At 37.6% G+C, this 21,605-nt stretch overlaps 1 protein-coding gene across 2 annotated transcripts in view; it reads left to right on the top strand.

Annotated features, from left to right (window-relative positions):
• LOC106978136 (E3 ubiquitin-protein ligase RNF103) overlaps nucleotides 1–21,605 on the top strand; it is a 108,365-nt gene that overhangs the window by 37,654 nt on the left and 49,106 nt on the right. Inside the window, exon 1 of one of the 2 annotated variants that reach the window (XM_015075778.3) lies at nucleotides 14,812–14,991. The exons of the other annotated variant lie outside the window; for it this stretch is intronic. Within the exon in view, the coding sequence (XP_014931264.1) occupies nucleotides 14,947–14,991 (45 nt within the window). The 5' untranslated portion in view covers nucleotides 14,812–14,946. Of the gene's footprint in view, nucleotides 1–14,811; nucleotides 14,992–21,605 lie in introns of those variants that run through there. 2 annotated transcript variants of the gene reach the window in all.

Below are 21,605 nucleotides of genomic sequence, written 5' to 3'. Positions count from 1 at the left end.
TATACCACATCTTCTTAATTGTAGGAGAAGTTTTGTATAGCTGGTGTTAATTGTTCTTTTTTTGTTTCCATTTTCATTGAAGTATAGTTGACACACAATGTTACATTTCTTTCAGACATACTACATAGTGGTTCTATAACTCTATTCATTATCTTATGCATACAAGTGTAACTACCATCTGTCACCTTACATCGCTATTACAGTACCACTGACTATATTCCCTATGCTTTACCTTTCATCCTTGTGACTTGTTCATTCTATAATTTGAGGCCTGTATCTCCCACTCCCCTTCACCCATTTTGCCACCTCTCTGGCGACCATCAGTTTATTCTCTGTATTTGTGTGTCTGTCTCTGCATTAATTATTCTTTAAACATTTGATAGAATTCTACAGTTTAACCATCTGATTCTAGAGACTTTTGGGGGGGGGATCTTTTTACATAGATATTTTTGTATTTATTTGTTAATTGTTTTTAAATTATGACTCAAGGGGCACCTGGGTGACATAGTCAGTTAAATGTCCAACTCTTGATCTCGGCTCAGGTCACAATCTTGCAGTTTGTGATTTTGAGCCCCACATCCGACTGTGTGCAGATGGCACAGAGCTTTCTCGGGATTCTGCCTCTCCTTTTCTCTGCCCCTCCTATGCTTGTGCATGTGTTCTCTCTTTCTCTCTCTTTCTCAAAGTAAATGAATAAACTTTTAAAAATTAAAAAAATAAATTATGACTCAATATCCTTAATTGAATATTGTCTATCATACTATATATATATATAGTATATGTATATATAGTATATATAGTATATATATATAGTATATAGTATATAGTATACAGTATATATAGTATATAGTATAGTATATAGTATATATAGTATATATATAGTATATATAGTATATATATGATATATAATAATATCATAATATTATTATCAATAATATCTATCTTATTATCCATTTCATATCGGGTAAGTTGTGGTAGTTTTTGTTTTTCAGGAAATTGGTCCATTTTATCCCTTATTATCTCTTTGGTGTCTGCAAAGTCTATAGTGATACTCTGCTTCATTCCTGATATTGGTCATTTGTGTTCTCTCAATCTTTTATTCTTATGTCTGTTTTTCTAGGGCTCTGTCAATTTTATTTGAATTTCTGGAAACTGGCTCTTTGTTTCATTAATTTTCTCAATTGCTTTTATGTTTTCAATTTCATTGATTTGTCTTCTCTCTCCTGCTTTAGGTTTATTTCATTCTATTTTTTACGTTCTCAAGGTGGAAACTTAGATTACTGACATAAAACTTTTCTTCTTTTTCTTTTTTTTTTTTTTAATTTTTTTAACGTTTATTCACTTTTGAGAGACAGAGAGAGACAGAGCATGATCGGGGGAGGGGCAGAAAGAGAGTAAGACAGCATCTGAAGCAGGTTCCAGGCTCCAAGCTGTCAGCACAGAGCCCTACACGGGGCTTGAACCCACAGACCGCGATATCGTGACCTGAGCTAAAGTTGGGTGCTTAACCCAATGAGCCACCCAGGCGCCCCTAAAACTTTTCTTCTTTTTCTAATGGTACATTTAGTTCAATAAATTTTCCTTTCAATATTGATGTAGCTGTGTTCCACAAACATCGATATGTTATAACAATTTTCATTTTTGCTTAGTTCAGTGTATTTTTTAAATTTCTCTTGAAACTTTCTCTTTGATCCATTAATTATTTACAAGTGTGTTTTTTAGTTTCAGAGTGTTTGGAGGCTTTTTCTGTCATTGATTTCTAGTTTGATTCCGCTGTGGCTAGAGTTCTCTAGAACTCTAGTTCTCTAAATCTTGGTATGATTTAACTTATTTTAAATTTCTTGAGGTTTATTTTATGCCCCATGATATGGTTTTTCTTGATGTGTGTTCTGTAGGCACTTGAAAAGAATGTGTATTCTGTTGTGAGTAGAGTGTTCTATAAATGTCTTTTAGATCCTGATGGTTGATGATGTTCTTCTATATCCTTGCTGATTTTCTTAGTTGTTCTATCAGATGTTGAGAGAGTGGTGTTGAAATCTCAAATTGTAACTATGTATTTGTCTATTTTTTAAATTTCAGTTCTATCAGTTTTTATTTCCCATTATTTTCAGTTCTGTTGTTGATGTATGCACATTTGGACTGCTATGTCTTCTTGGTGGATTGATATTTTTATCATCATATAGTGTACATCTTTTTCCTGGTGAATTTCTTTGCTCTTAAGTGTAAATTATCTGATAATATAACCACTTCTGCTTGCCTTTGATTTTTTGCATGATGTAACTTTTCCCATCCTTTTACTTTCATCCTGCCTATATCATTATATTTGAGGTGAGTTTATTGCACATGACATATAGTGGTGTTATATTTTTAACCCTTTCTATCAATCTCTTTAAGTTGTATTTAGACCATTTACATTTTTTTAAATGTTTGTTTATTTTTGAGAGAGAGAATGTGAGTGAGGGAGAGGCAGAGAGAGAGGGGACAAAGAATCCAAAGTGGGCTTGGTGCTAACAGCAGAGAGACCAATGTGGGGCTCAAACCCATGAACTGCGAGATCATGACTTGAGCTGAAATCAGATACTTAACCCACTGAACTACCCAAGCGCCCCTAGACCATTTACATTAAATATAATTATTGATATGTTCAAATTAAGTCTGACTGTATGTTTTATTTTCTGTTTCCTTTCTCTGTCTTCTTTTCCTCTGTTCTTGTGAATTACTCAAACATTTTTTGGAATTCCATTTTGATTTATCTGTAGTGTTTTTAAAACTGCTTTATTGAAATATAATTCATATACTATAGGATTCATTCATTTAAAAATATTTTATAATTGAAGTATAGTTGAAATTTATTATATTAGTTCCAGGGGTACTACACAGTGATTTAACAATTCTATACATTACTTAATGCTCACCACAATAACTGTAGTTACCGTTTGTCACCATACATTATTACAATATTATTGACTATATTTTCATCTCCATATGTACAATTCAATGAATTTTAGTATATTCACAAAGTTGTGCAAACATCACCACTATTTAATTCCAGAACATTTTCATCACCCCAAAAAGAAAGCCCATACCTATTAGCAATCACATTCCATTCTGCATTTTTCCCATCTCCTGGAAACCACTAGTTTATGTTCTCTCACCATGGATTTGCTTATTCTATACAAAATCATGTGTCCTTTGAATTTGGCTTCTTTTACTTGGCATTGTGTTTTCAATTTTTCATCCACATTGTAGCATGAATCAATATTTTATTCATTTTTTAATTTTTTATTTTAGAGAAAGAGAAAAAGCATGCATGATGGTCAAGACAGGCAGAGGGAGAGGGAGAGGGAGAGAGACTCTTAAGCAGGCTCCACACTCAGCATGGAGCCTGACACAGGGCTTGATCCTACAACCCTGGGATCATGACCTTAGCTGAAACCAAGTGTCAGATGCTCAACTGACTGAGCCACTCAGGCTCCCCTCATTCCTTTTAATGACCAAATACTATTCGATTACATGGATAATACATTTTATGTATCCATTCATCAGTTGATGGACATTTGGGTTAATTCTACTTTTTGACTATTATGAATAGTGTTGTTATGAATATCTGTGTACAAGTTCCTATGTGGACATATATTTTCATTTTGGTTTGTATATATCTAGAGTGGAATTGCTGGATCATATGGTATTGTATTTAACTTCTTTAGGAACTGCCAAACTGCTCTCCAAAGGTACTGCATTATTTTACATTCCCACTGTCAGTGTGTGAGAGTTCCAATTTCTTTGTATTCTCAGTAACACTTACTGTCTCTTTTATTATTGCCATCCTAGCGTGTGTGAAGTGGTATCTCGTGGTTTTGATTTTCATTTCCCTGATGGTTAATATCTATGCCATTTTTTATTATACTTCTTTGTAAATTTTTAGTGGTTGCTCTAGGTGTTATATTATATATACATAACTTATCACAGTCTACTGGTTCAAGTGAAGTATAGAAACCCTACCTCTCTTTAGATCTCATTTTCTTCCTCCATTTATAATATAATTATCTTAAGTATTTCCTCTTCGTACATTTAGAACCACATTAGCTAGTGTTATAATTTTTGTTTCATCCATTGAACACAGTTTAGGAAACCCCAAAGGAGAGCAAAAGCCCATTATATTTAATCCATACTTTTGCCTCGTCTGTTCTTTTTTTGCTTCCTGGTGGTCCTAGATTCCTTCTTTTTGTGGTTTCCTTTCTGTTTAGAGAAATTTCTATTTAGAAACTATCTTTTCATTTAAGGTAGTCTTCTGAGGACACATTCCTTCAGTTTTCCTTCAACTGAAAATGTCTTTGTTTCCCTTTCATTCCTGAAGAACATTATCTTGAGATATAAGATTCTGGGTTGACAGTTCTTTTCTTCTAGCACTAAAAATATTGTGCTACTTCCTTCTATGTCCCATGGTTTTGATAAGAGATCCACTGCTGTTTGAATTGTTTTCCCCATATAGATAAGATGTCATTTTTCTCTGGCTGCTTTCAAGATTTTTTTGTATTTCTTTGGCTATTTCTTCTTTGGGTTTTCTCAGTCTGTTGAATCTGCAGGTTTATGTCTCTTGCCAATTTGGAGAAGTTTTCAGTCAGTATTTCTTTTCTTTGGCCGTTATTTATTTTTTTTTTAACATTTATTTTTTGAGACAGAGAGAGACAGGGCATGAGCTGGGGAGGGGCAGAGAGAAGAGACACAATTCAAAGCAGGCTCCAGGCTCTGAGCTGTCAGCACAGAGTCCAATGCGGGGCTCCAACTCACACACTGTGAGATTATGACCTGAGCCAAAGTCAGAGGCTTAACCAACTGAGCCACCCAGGTGCCCCTGGCCATTATTTAAATACTTTTTCAGTCCTGCCCTATTTTTCTTCTCCTTCCATGACTCTGATGACACAAATGCTACATCTTTTGTTATAGTCCCACAGGTCTCTGAGATTCTGTTCATTCTTTTTCAGTCTATTCTCTGTCATTCAGGTTGGGTACTGTCTTATTATTCTATTTTCCATTTCACTGATTCTTTCTTCTGTCTTCTCCATTGTACTGTTGAGCCTATCCAATGAGCTCTTTATTTTGGTTGTTGTGTTTTTTAACTCTAAAATTTCCCTTTTGTTCTTCTTTGTATGTTCCTTTTTTTAATGAGTTTTTTTTCATTTGTTTCAATCATGTTTTAAATTCCTTATTGAATTTTAAAAATCATGGAATTAAAAAATCTTTATTAGATGATTTTAATATTTGTCATCTCATTCTTGGCATCTATATTAAGTTTAGTGGAACTGCCACAACAAATGACCACAAACTAGGTGGCTTAAACTAACAGACATTTATTCTCTCACAGTTCTTGAGGCTAGAAATTAAGCTGAAATCAAGGTTTTGGCAGAGCCATACTTTCTCTGAAGGCTCTAGGGAATAATCCTTCCTTGCTCTTTTATCTTTTGATAGGTTAATATTTGGTGTTTCTTGGCTTTTAGATACCCACTCCAATCTCTGCCTCTGTCTCTACATGGTTCTCTCTACTATGTGTTTCTTTCAAATTTCCCTCTTCTTACATGGACGACAATTTCATTGGATTTAGGGCCCACCTTAATCCTGTATGATCTCACCTTAATTTATGTGCAATGACTCTATTTTCAAATAAGGTAACATTCACAGGTTCCAGTGGACATGAACTTTTGGGAGACACTGTTTACCCTAGTAAGACATATAATGGTTATATTTTTTCATTCAGTTTGAGATCTTCCTGGTTCTTGGTATGATGAGTGATTTTCATTTATTTGAAATCTGGACATTTCAGTTTATGTTCTGAGATTATGCATCTTATTTAAACCTGTTTCTGCTGTTTTTTTCCTGACACTGCTTTGGTAGGAAAGTGGAGGTGCCCCCTAATTAATTACAGGTGAAGGTAGAAGTCCAAGTTCCCTACTTGGCCTTCAGTGAGATATGAGGGGAGACCACCCCCCAAATTTTTGATTTTTTTTTGTTTTTATTTTTATTTTATTTATTTTTTTATTTTTGTTTTTATTTTTATTTTATTTTATTTTTATTTTTTTATTTGCTTTGATCTGCTTTGAATTGTGTCTCTTCTCTCTGCCCCTCCCCAGCTCATGCCCTGTCTCTCTCTGTCTCAAAAAATAAATGTTAAAAATATATATAATAAATATATTTATTATATTTATTTTATTTTTTTTAGTTTTTATTTATTTAGGTAATTTCTACACCACAGGTGGACTCAAACTCATGACCCCCAAGATCAAAAGTTGCATGCTTTTCCATCTGAGCCATGCAGGCACCCTGAGAGGAGTTCCCCTTTAATGCTAGGTAGAGGTGAGAGATCCAGTTCTCCACTGACCTTATGTTGGGCGTAGTCACAGTATCACTGGGTGATGTTGAAAGTCCTAAGTCTCTACTAGGTCTCCTCTGATACCACCCCAGTTGGGTGGGGGACGGTTGCCTTGTGACTCCCCTGTTCCCATTAAGATTTATTCTTTGACTTATGAGTTATTTGGAAATGTGTTTTTATATTTCAAAATTTTTTTAATTTTAATTTTTTAATTTTTTAAATTTTAATTCCCATTAAGATTTATTCTTTGACTTATGAGTTATTTGGAAATGTGTTTTTATATTTCAAAATTTTTTTAATTTTAATTTTTTTGTCATTGCTTTTTAACTCAATTGATATGTGGTCATATAATGGGATGTAAATCAAAATGATTTCTTCACTTGTTTTATATTCTAGTACATAGTCAATTTTGGTAAGCATTTGATATGTGATAACTTATTCTGTTTGTTGTGACAATTAGATTAAATGAGTCTTATTTTTGTGTCTTCTTTGTCTTTGCCAAATGTTTGTTTTCTTGATCTACCAATTACTAAAAGAAAAGTTAAAATTTCCCTCTATGATGGTGGGTTTATGGATTTCTCCTTGAAATTCTGTCAGTTTTTCCTTTTTTTTTTTTTTTGAGACTATATGATTAGCCTCCTGATAGATTGAAATTTGTACATTATAAACTTCATCATTCATAAAAAGTTATTTTGCTGTAAAATCTATTTTGTCTGATAATAATATAGCTGTAACAGCTTTGTATTGCCTGGTAAATATGTTTGTCCAGGTCTTTCTTCCAATTTTTTGGTACCCTATGTTGTAGTGTGTTCCTTTTAAATGGCCTCAAACTAAATGTTTAAAAACCTAGTTGGGAATCTCTTTTCACTGGTGAGTTTAGTCCATTTCATTATTAATACTGATATATCTTTATTTCTATCATTGTATTTTGTGCCTTCTACTTTTCCTGACTTTTCTTTCTCCTTTTCTACCTTATTTAGATTAATATTCTTAATTCCATTTTCCCTCTAATATTTTGGAAGTATCTCTTTTATTTTAGTGATTATCCTTAAAATTCTAACAAGCTTATTTAATATCTAAAATTATTCAATATCTTTACTCCTTTCCAAAGAATATTAGATAAAGTATATCTTGTTTTCAGTACCTCACTGCTGTGGGGAAATAAGGGAAGATGTTTGAATCCTCTGAGATCATTTCAAATCCAATGACTTAACCACCCCACCCATTTTATCTTTCTTTTTTTTGTTTGTTTATTTATTTACTTTGAGAGAGAGAGAAAGAGAGTGCAAGCAGGGGAGGGGCAGAGAGAAAGACAGAGAGAGAGAGAGAGAGAGAGAGAGAGAGAGAGAGAGAGAGAGAATCCCAAGCAGTTTCCACACTGTCAGCGCAGAGCCCAATGAGGGACTCATTCTCATGAACCTCCAAGATCTTAACCTGAACCAAAATCAAGAGTCAGATGCTTAACACATCTGAGCCACCTACATGCCCCACTACCCAGTTTTTCATATTACAATTATGGGATGTTTTAGTTTTACTCTTTTAATTTCCCCAAAATCAATATTATTATTGTTTATTGAGTCAACTCTTTTCAGATTAACACATGTTCACTAAATTATTTGTGATCATTTCTTCTTGTATCTAACGCCTTCTTTTTGAGATCATTGTTATTTGTAAAGCACATTCTTTAGAATTTTGTTTAGTGTTCATCTATTGGTTGGTGGATTTTTTTGATCTGTTGTTATTTTTCCTCCTGAAGATGTTTTTATTTTGCCCTAATTTTGGAAGGATAATTTAACAGGGTATATAATTACAAGTTCACAGGTTGGTTTTTTCTCCCTTCAGGTCACCATGAAGTTATCAACAGTTTAAATTAGGAACTGTTTAAATTAATATCCAGGCTTGGGATTTGCAACACTATGGAAGTAGTATAAATTTAAACCCACAGGAAGGCAGCCTTGTAATTACAGCTCCTTAAGGAAGCCTTCTACTTTTATTTTTTCACCAGGCATTTGGCCTGAAACAAACATTTCTTCTTAGCCCCCTTCACTAGCAGATAGATTTTTTCCCCCACTATCCTGTAATTTCATTGAGGGTGAAGTCTTCAAGGCTCTCATCTTCAGGAGGTCTTAATTTTGCGTCCGCATTTTCCCCAGCCTTTAAAAGCCTTGCCTCCTGGTCCTCTGCTCAATTATTAAAACCGAGCCTACAATTTGATTTCATTTATGTGATGTTCAAGAAGAGATAAAACTAATCTATGGAGATACAAGTCAGAATAATGATTCTCTTTGGTGGGTATTGACTGGAAACAGGCATGATAGAGCCTTCTAAGATATTGGAAATGTTTTAAATATTGATATACATAGTTTCATATATATACATATGTAAAAATTCATCAGATCATACACTTAAGACCTATGCACTTTGCCATCTATAAGCTATATTGTTTTTCATTTTTAAATTTTTATTTATTTATTTTTTTGAGAGAGAGGGCGCAAGTGAGTGAGGGGCAGAGATAGAGAGGGAGAGAGAGAGAATCCCACGAGGGCAGAGAAGGAGAGAGAGTGAAGCAGCGTTCACCTGAAGCAGGGCTCGTGCTCACTCGATGTGGGGCTTGAGCTCTCCTATTGTGGGGCTGGAACTCACGAACTGTGAGATCATGAGCTGAGCTGAAGTTGGATGCTTAGCCGACTGAGCCACCCAAGCACTCCTGGTTTTTTTTTTTTAATGTTTGTTTATTTTTAAAAAAGAGAGAGAGAGCGAGAGAAAGAACAAATGGGGGAGGGGCAGGGAGAGAGAGGGAGACACAGAATCTGAAGCAGGCTCCAGGCTCTGAGCAGTCAGCACAGAACCCAATGTGGGGTTCAAACCATGAACCATGAGGTCATAACCTAAGCTGAAGTCAGACACTTAACCGACTGAGCCACCAGGCACCCCTGTTTTGTTTTTTTTTTTAACACACAAACAAGGTCCTAAGTTTCTGTTATTGGAGGAAATTACTAATTTCTCTTTTTTTGAGATCAACCATGCACATAAAGTAATTCTGGTTATATTTTATCAAGACTTTCTATGTGTTTGTAGTGAGTTTTTCCAGAATATCCAGTCTAACATCATGTTGAATGTGTGAGTCACATGCTATTTTTCCAATTCTGATATTCTGATACAATTTTTGGCAATTTTAGTAAAGTATTGCTTAAATATTCCAGCTGGATTTTTCTTTAAGTTCAGGCTTTGTCTCTGCTGTGCTGTGAGGAAATAAGAAAAGGCATGTGAATCTCCCACGACAGGAGTTTTAATGGTGGAAATGGTGCTTTAGATGGCAATATGCAGTGGCTGCAGTGGTTACTGTGATTCCGCAGGGAGAGTACATCCTCCAAGTTCAAGTCAGGCCTCAGATATTTACTTACCTTTCCCAAGTGGAAACTGTCCCTACTTTGGGGCCACTCATAGAAGACAGAAGTTTGTTTATTTTGAAAGGATTCACCTAACCAGTCTCCTTCCACCCTCTATCACCTTCTTTCTTCTCAAAAGTGGGGGTGGGGGCTTGTGTATAAATGAGGATTGTTGTAGGTTAAATTGTACCCTTTCAAAAGATATATTGAAGTCCTAACCCCTAGTACCTCAGAATGTGATCTTATTTGGAAATAGGATCATTATAGATATAATTAGTTAGGACAGTGTGGTGGTGGATTAGGGTGGGCCCTTAATGTAACTGGTGTACTTACAAGAAAAGGGAACATTGCTATTGACTTAAGTGTGTCACCCCCAAAATGCATATGTTGAAGCCCTGCCCCCAATGTGTTGGTATTTGGAGAGGGAGCCTTTGGGAGATCATTAGGTTTAGGTGAGATTATGAGGGTGGGGACCTCATGATGGGATTAGTGCCCTAATAAAAGAAGAGACACTAGAGCTTGCTCTGCCTACCATGTGAGGATACAAGAAGTCCAAACCAGGGAGAGGGCTCTCTCTAGCACCTGACCATGCTGGCACTTATCTAAGATTTCCAGCCTCCAGAACTGTGAGAAAATAAATTTCTGTTGTTTAAGCCACCCAACTTATGGCATTTTGTTATAGCACCACAAGACAAGCTGACTAATAAACACCATTTAATGACAGAGGCAGAGATTGGAGTAATGCAGTTGCAAGCCTAGGAATGCCCATGATCAACAGCTCTCAGTAGAACCTAGGAAAAGGAAAGGAAGGATTCTACCCAGAGTCTCAGAGGAAGCATAGTCCTGCTGACACTTTGATTTTGGATTTCGAAACACCAGAACAGTGGGAGAATACATTTCTGTTGTTTTAAACCACCTGGTTTGTTGTACTTTGTTATAGCAGCCCTAGGGAACTGGTACAGGGTTTTCGTAAGGTTGGCAGAGGAATGCTGGAAATGGAAAGATGACTCAAGGTTTTCCTTTACCTTCTTTCAAGTCATAGGCTGTGGCTAGGAGCCCCTGAGATGAAGATTCATCAGAAATTCAGATAAATCCATCCCAAAATTATTATATAAGTCATGGGAGGGAATTCAGTTTTCCAAAAGCCAGTTTATATCTAATATTTTCAGAATCCATCTGCTGTATAAAAAAAGGTGTATCTTGGTTTTATTAGGCAAAAATTCCTGCTAGGAATTGGGTTGTGATTTTCTTGCCCAGGGCATTTCATTTAACAATCTACCCGGTGAATGGGGAACAGTTCTGAGCCACAATGCTCCCTAAGATGGGAAACATTACAGAAATGAGCAAGGACAAACTGGAGAATGAAGGAAAAACAGTCCTTTCTATTTTTCATTTCAAATTCAAGGGAAATATTTAAAGCATCAGGCATTGCAGTATCTTTCAAGTCAAGGATATGCATCTATTTATAATATTTTTCAGGGATCAGGAGAATTCACACAAAACCTTTGAAGTTGTGTGTGAATAAACGTCTTTGTGAACATATGGCAAGGGAGTGTGATCCTGTTAAACACTTGCTGTGTTTGGCAGGAGTGAAGAGCTAGAATGTCTGCTCACTTAGTTCTTCCCACCCCCTCAGATGTGATTCTTAGCAGGTGGGAGGATCTGGTGCGTAATTCCTGAGGTCCATGTATGAAGGACAACCTACAGCCACAGTTTTGTCCAGTGCCACGGCAATATCAGGACATAAATAGAGTATATGTTGCTCTGACGTTGGAGCCTGGAACATGCGTGGAAGATGCACAGTGCCCTTTTAGTTACTGAGGAACAACTGCATCAACGTGTTTATAGGGCTCTGTCTGTAGCTATGGGCTCTTTTAGTTGGATGCCACATGCCCAATCGAACCTTTCTCCATGCTCCCTTTGGCCTCTCTGCCCTTGATAACCAATTTTCCGGTAAGTGCAGCTTTAGGAACTGAAGTGTCTGTGGTCCCAAGCCTACACCCAGAAACTGGGAAGGCTCTTAGGCACATGCTGTTTCTTTTGTACTGGGTTCTCCTCATATTTCTGCTGGTTCACCCTGCAAGGCTCACTTAAGTATAACCTGTTCAGGGAAGATTCAATGATCACCATATTCTTCTTATGGCCAGAATTTTGCACATTTGTAGTAATTCACTTAATTTTATGGATCACCATTGTTTAATACCTGTCCTTCTCACCAGATTGTATGAAGTTCTTTTTTGTTCACTATAGTTTCCCTAGAGCCTACAGAATCCCTGACCCATAGTAGGTATTTGATAAATATTGTTGAATAATTGGAAGTTCAGTGTCCTCTTATGTGAAAAATTTCTGCCTTATGGTTCATTCAAAAAGAAAAAAAAAATGAAAAAAAGAGGAGGAGGGATATGGTGAAGGAAACTTTGAAAACATAGATTTCTCATTTTCAAAGGTTTCCCTCACATTGAAACAAGGAGGGAAGGAAAAGAGGAAAACAATTCAACGGAAAATGGGCAAAGGATACAAGAAGTAATTTACAGAAGAAATTCAAATATCCAATAAAAAACCAAAAAGATGATCATCTAGACTAGTAATCATACAAATGAAAATTAGGAACGATATTTTATACCATGAGATTGGCAAAATTGCAAAATATTGATAATACTCATTGTTAGCAAGGATTTAGGGAATAGGATGCTCTCATACACTGTTGGTAGTTGAAAACCGTGCAACCTGTGTAGAGAGCAATGGTAGTATTTTTACAATTTAAGCTGTATCTATGTTTATTACTTAATAAGGAAAAATTAGAAACCACTTAATCTCATACAATAGGAAAATGGTTAAATAAATTTTAGTCCATTCCCACCAAATTATCCTTCAACTATAATTTTTTTTTATCAACACAGATGAATTTTTAATAAGATTACTTTAGGGCTTAGAAATCAATTTTTCCATACTTTCAATTAACAATGTTCATTCATCAAACTATTGTGTTTGGTATTGAAGAGACAGAGATGAGTAAAAGGTATTTTCTGCCTTCGATTTTATGAGTCTGGTGGAATGGTTTTAAAACTTCCCTGTGCTTCAGGGGTGGAATAAATGTTTGATCTGAATTTCATTTTCAAAATATATTTTAACTATTAAGACATCTGTAACTTAAAATAAAATTATTATTTTAATATTTATTTATTATGAATTTATTATTAATTTAGTTAATTATCATGAAAATCAACCAATTTAATATAATACATTTTAATACATTGGGACCACCACTTGCTAATGTCTACCATCAGGTAAACCATTCTTTTTTTTTTTTTTAATGATTTAAAATTTTTTCTTTTTTTAAAATTAGTTAATTATTTAATTTACCTCTAAGTTAGTTAGCATATAATGCAATAGTGAATTAGGAGTACATACCAGTGATTCATCTCTTATGTATAACACTCAGTCCTCAGCTATAAATATTAACATCAATGACAATTTATATAAAAAATTTTAAAAAGGAGATCGGAAAACAATATGTATAATATGATCCCAACTAAGTAAAAATATGTGAAAGCATATTGTCCAAAGGAGAAGATCTCAAAGAATTCATACTATCTATAATTATAGTAATTTAATTATAAGGTTCTTTGAAACCTTTTCCCCTGAGGAAGTAAGAATGGGATTTTAGTTTCTACACTGAATTTGTACTGCTATTTTAAAAGAACTTTATTTAAGTATGATTGACATAAACTGCACATATTTAAAGTACCCATTTGTTTTCACATTATATACATCTGTGAAACCATCCCCACAATCAAGAGAATATCCATCACCTCCAAGAGCTTCCTTATGTGTCTCTAATCCCTCCTTCCTGCCTCTTTCCTAACAACCCCTGTCCCCTAGCAACCGCTGAGCCACTTTCTGTCACTACAGATTAGTTCACCTTTTTTGGAATGCTATAGAAATGTAATCATGTAGTATTTACTTTTTTTTCCTGTCTTCTTTCAGCATAATTATTTTGAGATTCACATTGTTGCATGTATCAATAGTTTGTTCATTTTTATTGCTGAGCAGCATTCCATTATATGGATCTATCGCAACTGATTTATCCATTCATCTTTTGATGGACATTTGGATTATTTCCAGTTCTTGGCTATTACAAATAAAGGTGCTATGAACACCCATTTACAAGTCTTTGTAAAGACATTTGCTTTTTCTACTCTTGGGTAACCCTCTAGCAGTGGAATTGCGTAAGATAGGCGTATGTTTAGCATTTTAAGAAATTATCAAAACGTTTTCAAAGTGGTTGTACCATTTACCACCAGAGATGGGAATATGAGGTTGTGGCACTAAATGAATGGCTCTCCACCACGACGTGAGGTAATGACAACAACCATCAGCTCACTGTGTAGGTTCAATCAGATTGCTGGGCTAAAATGCCTCTATTTTAGTCACAGATACCTTTGGGAATCTGATTAAGGTCATGGTCCATGTGGAGTATAAGACGACGGACACACAAGTGCCAGGTAGAAATCATCCACATTGGAAATAACAATGGCCCGAACAAACGCTGTGACACTTTGGGCGGAAAGGAGAGGGCTGGAGTTCAAAAACATGGAAAAGTTACCATTACTGGTACTTGGTAAAGGGGGTAGAGAAGGTGATGCCCAGGTTAGAGTGACTAGGTGATGGTGGCGACAACAGAGGGGAAGGAGGAACAAGTCTAGCGGGAGAAAGAAGGAATCGTTTCTGGCTTGCCGCAAGTTACGCGCTTAGGGGACTCATGGGTGATGCCGTGGGAAAAGTGGTTGTAAATGTACCTCGTCTGGGTGGAGACAGACTTCCGGTGCCACAACATACAGGTTTAAGAGAAGTTATCAGAAGCAGCTGTAATCACCACATGTAGTTAGTAAGTTCGTATCTTCCAAAGGAATCACTTCCACACCCCACAAAAACACGCCTAACTCGTCACTACCATCTACAAATCCCCTCCCAGAAGGGGCGCAATTGCAACAATCTCTCTGACGAAACTGCGCCTGGCCCAATTCTGCGCATGAGCCGGACGCATGCGCATCACCTTTCTCGCGGCCGCTGCCTTCTCTGGGAGTCTGGGCTCCTTTCCTCACGCCCGCCCCGCCCAGGCGGCTCTCCGTGACCTGCCTGGGCGCGGGGAACGGAAAGCCAGAAGGGGCAAGACGAGTTCAATTCGCCATGGGGCTGTTTGGGAAAACCCAGGAGAAGCCGCCCAAAGAGCTGGTAAGGGCTACGGCGGCGGCAGAAGAGTCGGGGGATTTGCGTGGGGCGTAGTGGAGTTGGTAAGCGACTAGCCCCTCTCCCTCGCAGCACTGGCCAGGTGCCACTCGGCCCCCATTTCCGGGGCCTTCCACTCGACCGAGGTGCCAGAGGAAGAGTCTCTAAGGAGGCGGCCGTGGCTAAAAAGAGCCCTGCTACCTCAACACTCCACAAGGCAGCCTGGGACTAGATAAAGAATTTCTCAGCCTCGGTACAGGGCTCGGAGGTAGCAAGGCGGTCCTGGACCCTGGAAACCCCTTCCCCTGCCCGCGTTGGTACATCCAGCCCGGAACCTTTCCCTGCCGACGCCCCGCCTCTAATGCCCGCCTCCGGCCATCGGCCGCCCTGCCGTTACCCGCAGAGTGGTCCTCCGGGAGCCCAGCCACAGCTGCGGGAAGAGGAGGGACCTGCCGCCCCTTCCACCTGTCCCGCTGCGTTGAGTGGGAGGCTCTGTTTACTCCTTCCCTGCCCTACAGCGTTATGTTGACAGCAGACATATGAATTGTAGTAGGCACCCGACTCGTGCGAATGGTACCAGGTACTCTGGACCTGGCTTAGAATTCTGGGTCTACCTGTTAACGGAGATAATGTCGGGATAATGTGTAGCGGTTAAGAGGGTCCTGCAGAGTCCGTCTTCCTAAATTTGAACCCTGGTTTTCCACAGACCAAGCATTGTGATCTAGGGAAAGTTCATTTCTCTGTGCCTTAGTCTTGTCTATTAACTGGGAATGATAATAGTTTGACTTCAGAGTCATGGAAGATGAAAGGCTGTAAAGTTTTGGCTAGTAGTGCTAGTTAGGGTTAATTCTTTTTTTTTTTTTTTTAAATATATGGGTTTTTTTTTTTTTTTTAGTTTATTTATTTTGAGAGAGAGTAAGCTCAAGTAGGGAAGAGGCAGAGAGAAAGGGAGAGAGAGAATCCCAAGCAGGCTCAGTGCTTTCAGCACAGAGCTGGACTTGGGCTTCATCCCATGAACCATGAGATCATGACCTGAACCGACATCGAGAGTTGGTCACTTACCCGACTAAGCCACCCAGACACCCCTGGGTTAGTTCCTTTTATATTCTACAACCTTGACACTTAAGTGCAGACCAGTGTCAGCATCACTTGGGAGGTTTTTAGAAATCGGGAGCCCTACCCAAGACCTATTTAATCCTAATTTGAATTCTAACAGGTTAATCAGGGATTTGTGTGAATATTCAGGTTTGAGAAGCATTGCTTTACAGTATCCAGTACAGATTTATCCATAATGGAAGCAAACAAACCCTGAAATCCTTTAATAAATGATCTCACCTGTTCAGCTTTTGTGGGCAAGTTTAAAAAAAATTTTTTTTGTTTATTTTTGAGAGAGAGAGGGACAAAGTGTGAGTGGGGGAGAGGCAGAGAGAGAGGGAGACACAGAATCTGAAGCAGACTCCAGGTTCTGAACTGTCAGCAGAGAACTCGTCTCAGAGCTTGAACTCACGAACCGTAAGTTCATGACCTGAGCCGAAACCAAGAGCCGCTCAGTGACTGAGCCACCCAGGGGCCCCTACAGTCATGTTTTTAGAACCAGTGTCCTACAACATGAAGTTGCTGGGACATAATGTCCGTGTTTATGTTGGTTGTATTTGTTAATCATACATCCTAGAACAATACTTTATAAATATTAGTTTCTTTAGGCAACTTACTCAACTCTGTAAAATAAAAATTGTGGTGCTTAAATGAGGTAAGAGTGTGTGACATTACACACTTCTGTATGTGTAAGCTGTAGAGCATTGTAAACATGCATGTTTGGTGGCATGTATGTATTCAAAGATGCTTGTCATTGTAGAAGTATATTTTTGTTGTTAGAGAAAGATTATTTCTTTCAGTGTTTGACCTCAGCTTTGCCATTCATAAGATAAGATTCTGGGAAAATAGTTTCATACTATTTAAACTGATCTCTTGTATATGTGTTACTTGTTTAACACAGTATTTTTAAATGATAAATATAATTGCTAAGAACATGATGTCAATGTACTCTTTCGAGTAGGGTAACCTACCTAGGAAAGTAAATTCACGCCAGAAAATTTTAGAGATAATGCGTGAGATTGGTTTTTAAACCAGTGGAGTATCATAAAGATGAACTAAAGAGGGGTGCCTGGGTGGCTCAGTCAGTTAAGCGTCTGACTTTGGCTCAGGTCATGATCTCACAGTTCATGAGTTCGAGCTCCACGTCGGGCTCTGTGCTGACAGCTCTGAGCCTGGAGCCTGCTTCGGATTCTGTGTCTCCCTCTCTATCTCTCCCCTGCTCATGCTCTGTCTCTGTCTCTCAAAAATAAACTTAAGACAAAATTTTTTTTAATTAAAAAGAAAGATGAAATAAACAGCCAAGGAATGTATCATCTAGCAAGTAAGATAAGCATTTCAAAAACAAGTCTGGGGGGTGCCTGGGTGGCTCGGTTGGTTGAGCGACCGACATCAGCTCAGGTCGTGATCTCGCAGTTTGTGAGTTCGGGCCCCACATCGGGCTCTGTGCTGACAGCTCAGAGCCTGGAGCCTGCTTCAGATTCTGTGTCTCCCTCTCTCTCTGCCCCTTCCCCACTCTTGCTCTGTCTCTCTGTCTCAGAAATAAACATTAAAAAAAATTTTTTTTTTTTTTTAAAAACAAAAACAAGTCTGGATTGGGTACTATACACACATTTTAGGAAGTAAGACGTTGGAGTCATCACTTTTAGGCTGGGGTGATCAGAAGTGGTTTGGCCCTTTACTATCATGTTTTCAACACATCTCCTGGTATATTGGCTATATTGTGAATTGGTTCTTGACTAGTTGGTAGGATTTTTAGTATTAGATTATTTACTTTAACTGGTGCAAGAGACACCCTGCTCAAGATTTTCTTCAAGTTTTTCTTCAAAGTACTTCAAGCTAACATTTCAGTTCTGATTGTATCTTCTAATTTGTCAGACAATGTTTCTGTTTGCTTTAGGTTCAGCTTCTACCAAGTTCTCTGTATAACTTGTGACTTATGACCAAGGAAAGTGTTTTGTCACCTGCCACAGTTCTTTTGCACTGAGTTTGTAATTCCAAAAAGTGCCAATGAAGCAGGAATGAGAACTACTTTTTTTTTTCCTCTGTGGAGCTACTGACACATAGATAAAGTATTGGGAGTTACATATGATTAAGAAAACATTTAGTATCAGGCATTTTAGTTTTAGTTTGGCATTTTTTAAGAGGGAGAAAAAGAAAAATGGTCAGCTTTATAAAAGAACTAAAGGTAATTAAAGCTAAAGATGATGTTGGCAGAGAGAGAAGAAGAGAGAAAGAAGGAGAGAATTGACAAATGCCATAGTCTCAGCTGGGCAACTCTTGAGTTAGGATAGATTTATAGTATGTCTTCCACTGGGGGCTGGAAGATGAGGGCATGTGGGTCCTGGTCCCAGCACAGGATAAGCAGGGGCCAGGTGCACCTGTGTCACACCATCATGATTGTCATTTAGGCCATGGTCACAAGTCAGGCAAGTAAGATATGTTATGGGTGGTGTTCACACAACTCTGGTATAGTATGAAGCACAGAGTGTGTGCTAAATATGTGTTGAGTACAAATGAATAATGATAAATAAATAATGGTTGGAATAAGATCAAGGTTTAAAGTCAAATAGTCCTAAGATGAACGGTGTTTCGGGGGTTACTCCCAGGAAACATTTTAGCTATTTAAGGAACCTTACAGACTAAAGTCGTCACCCTCAGGCATCTCGGAGGCTTTAATGGAGACGTTTTAGTGGGGAAACTTGTTCTATCTTAAAGTGGCCGAGTGGAGAGCAGATTGGGCCTGCTAAGGATGAAGGAGGCTTATAATTTATTTAGAAACTTGTGATTGCATTGTGATGGGAATCAAGAGGTCATGTAATTGTGCTGGAAGGAGATTCTTCTCTTGGACTTGAGGTTCTGCTGGAAAATTATGCTGCCTTTGTTAGGGATTTTGCCGATTTAGCCTCTGGGTAGAGTAGTTATAATCATGGCAGCAGAATTCCTAAATCATATGACTAACTTACATCCTAACTTAGTCTACTGAGTCATGTCTCATGGTTGTGGGCTGCTATCAGAAAAGAGAAAAAAATGAGATGGGGAGATGGAGGAAAAGAGAAAGCTTCATTTACTTTTAGTTCATACAATAAACATTTATTGAGATATTTTAGTGTTCATTGGGTTGGATATATGGTTTTCAAAAATAAGACACTGGATGACAACATCAAAGAATACCAATGTTCCTAGGGCAGACTGGCATGTGAACACTTATATTTTAGTGTAAATAAGGGCAGTGAAATAAGTATATGCAAGATTTGTGATGTCACAGTGGAGGAAGTGATTAACAGTTCAAGTGAGGAAGAAGACCCGGTCAGGGAGGATATCTGGGTCTTGTCACAAGATACAGTCATGTGGATGATTTGGTATAGAATTACGAAAGGGGGAATCCCAAGCAAAGTAAACTGCATATACAAGGTGTGGAAGTGTGGAACATAGGTTGGAGGAACCAGAAAAAACTGAAGAGTGGTCAGAAGATGAAATACTGTGAAATCTGAGTGGGATGCAGGGGGAGTGATGGCAGTGTCAGATATAAAATTGTAGGGGTAGATAGAGGGCAGATTGTGTGTCATGCCTGCTAAGGATGGGAGCTTTTAGAATAGTGGTTTGGAGCAAGAATTGAAGGGAAGGGACGTGGGTTTGGAGGCCAGTTAGTGGTCCAGGTGAGAGATGATGCTAGTCTTAACTAAGCTTGGAAATATGGAGATAGGATAAGGTGAATTTTAGAAATATTTAGGATATGTGTTCAGAATTTGCTAATCTAGTGGATGTGGAATAAGAGTGCAGAACTAATTCTTAGGTTTCTGTTTAACCTCACCTCCAGTCAAACCCATCATTCCCCTCAGTGTGGTACCATGAACTGAAATTGAGAGAATTAAGGAAAAGAACAAGTTTGATGAAGTAGTAATAGTGGAGGAGAAGGAACCACAGAGTTCAGTTTTGGACAGAAGTCCGTAAATCAGGGAAGACAGTAGAGAAAAGCTTATCCCAGGAGAATATTTTTCTACCTTGTCTCCTCAACAAAAATCTAAGCTTCTTGAGAGCAAGGATCATGTTTTTCTTTATCATTCACTGGATCAGCATAGTGTTGAACTCCCTTAGCAAGAGTAAGGTGCTTATCAAATATTTGCTTGATGAACAAAAGTAGAGATGGTGAGAGAACAGCTCCAAATATTTGCTTGATGAACAAAAGTAGAGATGGTGAGAGATCAGCTCCACATTTGAGAGAACAGCCTACTTGTCTCTTGTATATCCGTCTGACAGTGATCACAGTATGCAAAATTTGACCTAAGTTATATTTGTTCCTTTTGGTAAATTTCTACTTATATGTATATTTTAAATCTTGAAGGATACAAGTTTACAGAGATATGACTTATTTAGGGAATAAATAATTTTATAATTAGGGAAAGGTGCTAAGTAGCTGAGGGTCAAAAGTGGGAAGGGAGCTTAGTTTTCACTATATCCCTGTTTTAGTCTGCTCAGGCTGCTGTAACAAAATACTATAGACTAGGTATCTTATACATAACAGAAATTTATTTCTCACAGTTTTGGAGGCTGGGAAGTCTAAGATCAGCGCACCCACAGATTCAGTGTCCTCAGTGGTGAGGACCTTATTCCTAGGTATAGATGGCTATCTTTTCACTGTGTCCTCACATGGCAGAAGGGGGAATCAAGCTTTCTGGGGTCTCTTTTGTAAGGTCACTAAACTCATTCATGAGGGCTCTGCACTCATGACCAAGGCACCACATCCACATACTGTCCCATTGGGGATTATGTTTAAAATATAAATTTGGTGGGGTGGCACAAACATTTAGACATACAAACTGTCTATAGCAGTGTGATTAGTGTATCCCAACCTGAGTCCTGGAATCAGCCATTTCTCCAAGGAGCACATATTCTGTGCAGTTGAATTCAACATAAGTTATTGAGCATCTGTTTCGTGCCAGATGTTGTATATGGGCTAAGTGAATAAATAAAAGATCTTTAACCTTCTGGAGTGGACAGTCTATAAGTAATTATAAGTACAATGTGGTTTACAAAAGGAAGGAGGTATAGCATTGTGTGTAATTATGCTGCAAGGGGTTTAACCTGTCCTTGGGGTCAAGCAAGACCTCCTCAAAGTAACCTTAAAGCTGAGACTTGAAGAACAAGTTCAGAAAACATGTTCTTTAACTATTTTCTTGACTACTGCTAACATTTGGGGGAAAGAAATACTTTCTGGTAGTCATGAGAAAGTGTTCTATCAATTCTATCAGTTGCCACCTTCTACATAGTTATTAAATTGCTCCAATTCATGTCTCAGTGCTTCTAATTATAGAAATACTTTAACAAGTATAAACATAAGGTATAATTTGTCATTTTAAGATGTTAATAAATGGATATTGAGCTTAGTCAGAATTATCCTGAAGATTTGAAGTGAGGCCTTTTGAAAACTAGTTTGCTTCAATTAGTTATAGGAAAAATATCTATTTTCATATATAAAGTTGAGTATACTTGTGTGGGCCAAATTCTAGGTTCTGTTTTCGGTTCCA

The sequence above is a fragment of the Acinonyx jubatus genome, chromosome A3 (assembly GCF_027475565.1).
Source record: "Acinonyx jubatus isolate Ajub_Pintada_27869175 chromosome A3, VMU_Ajub_asm_v1.0, whole genome shotgun sequence".
Lineage (NCBI taxonomy): Eukaryota > Metazoa > Chordata > Mammalia > Carnivora > Felidae > Acinonyx > Acinonyx jubatus.
Note: the sequence above shows the minus strand (reverse complement) of the source record. Positions and strands in the feature narration are given on the sequence as shown.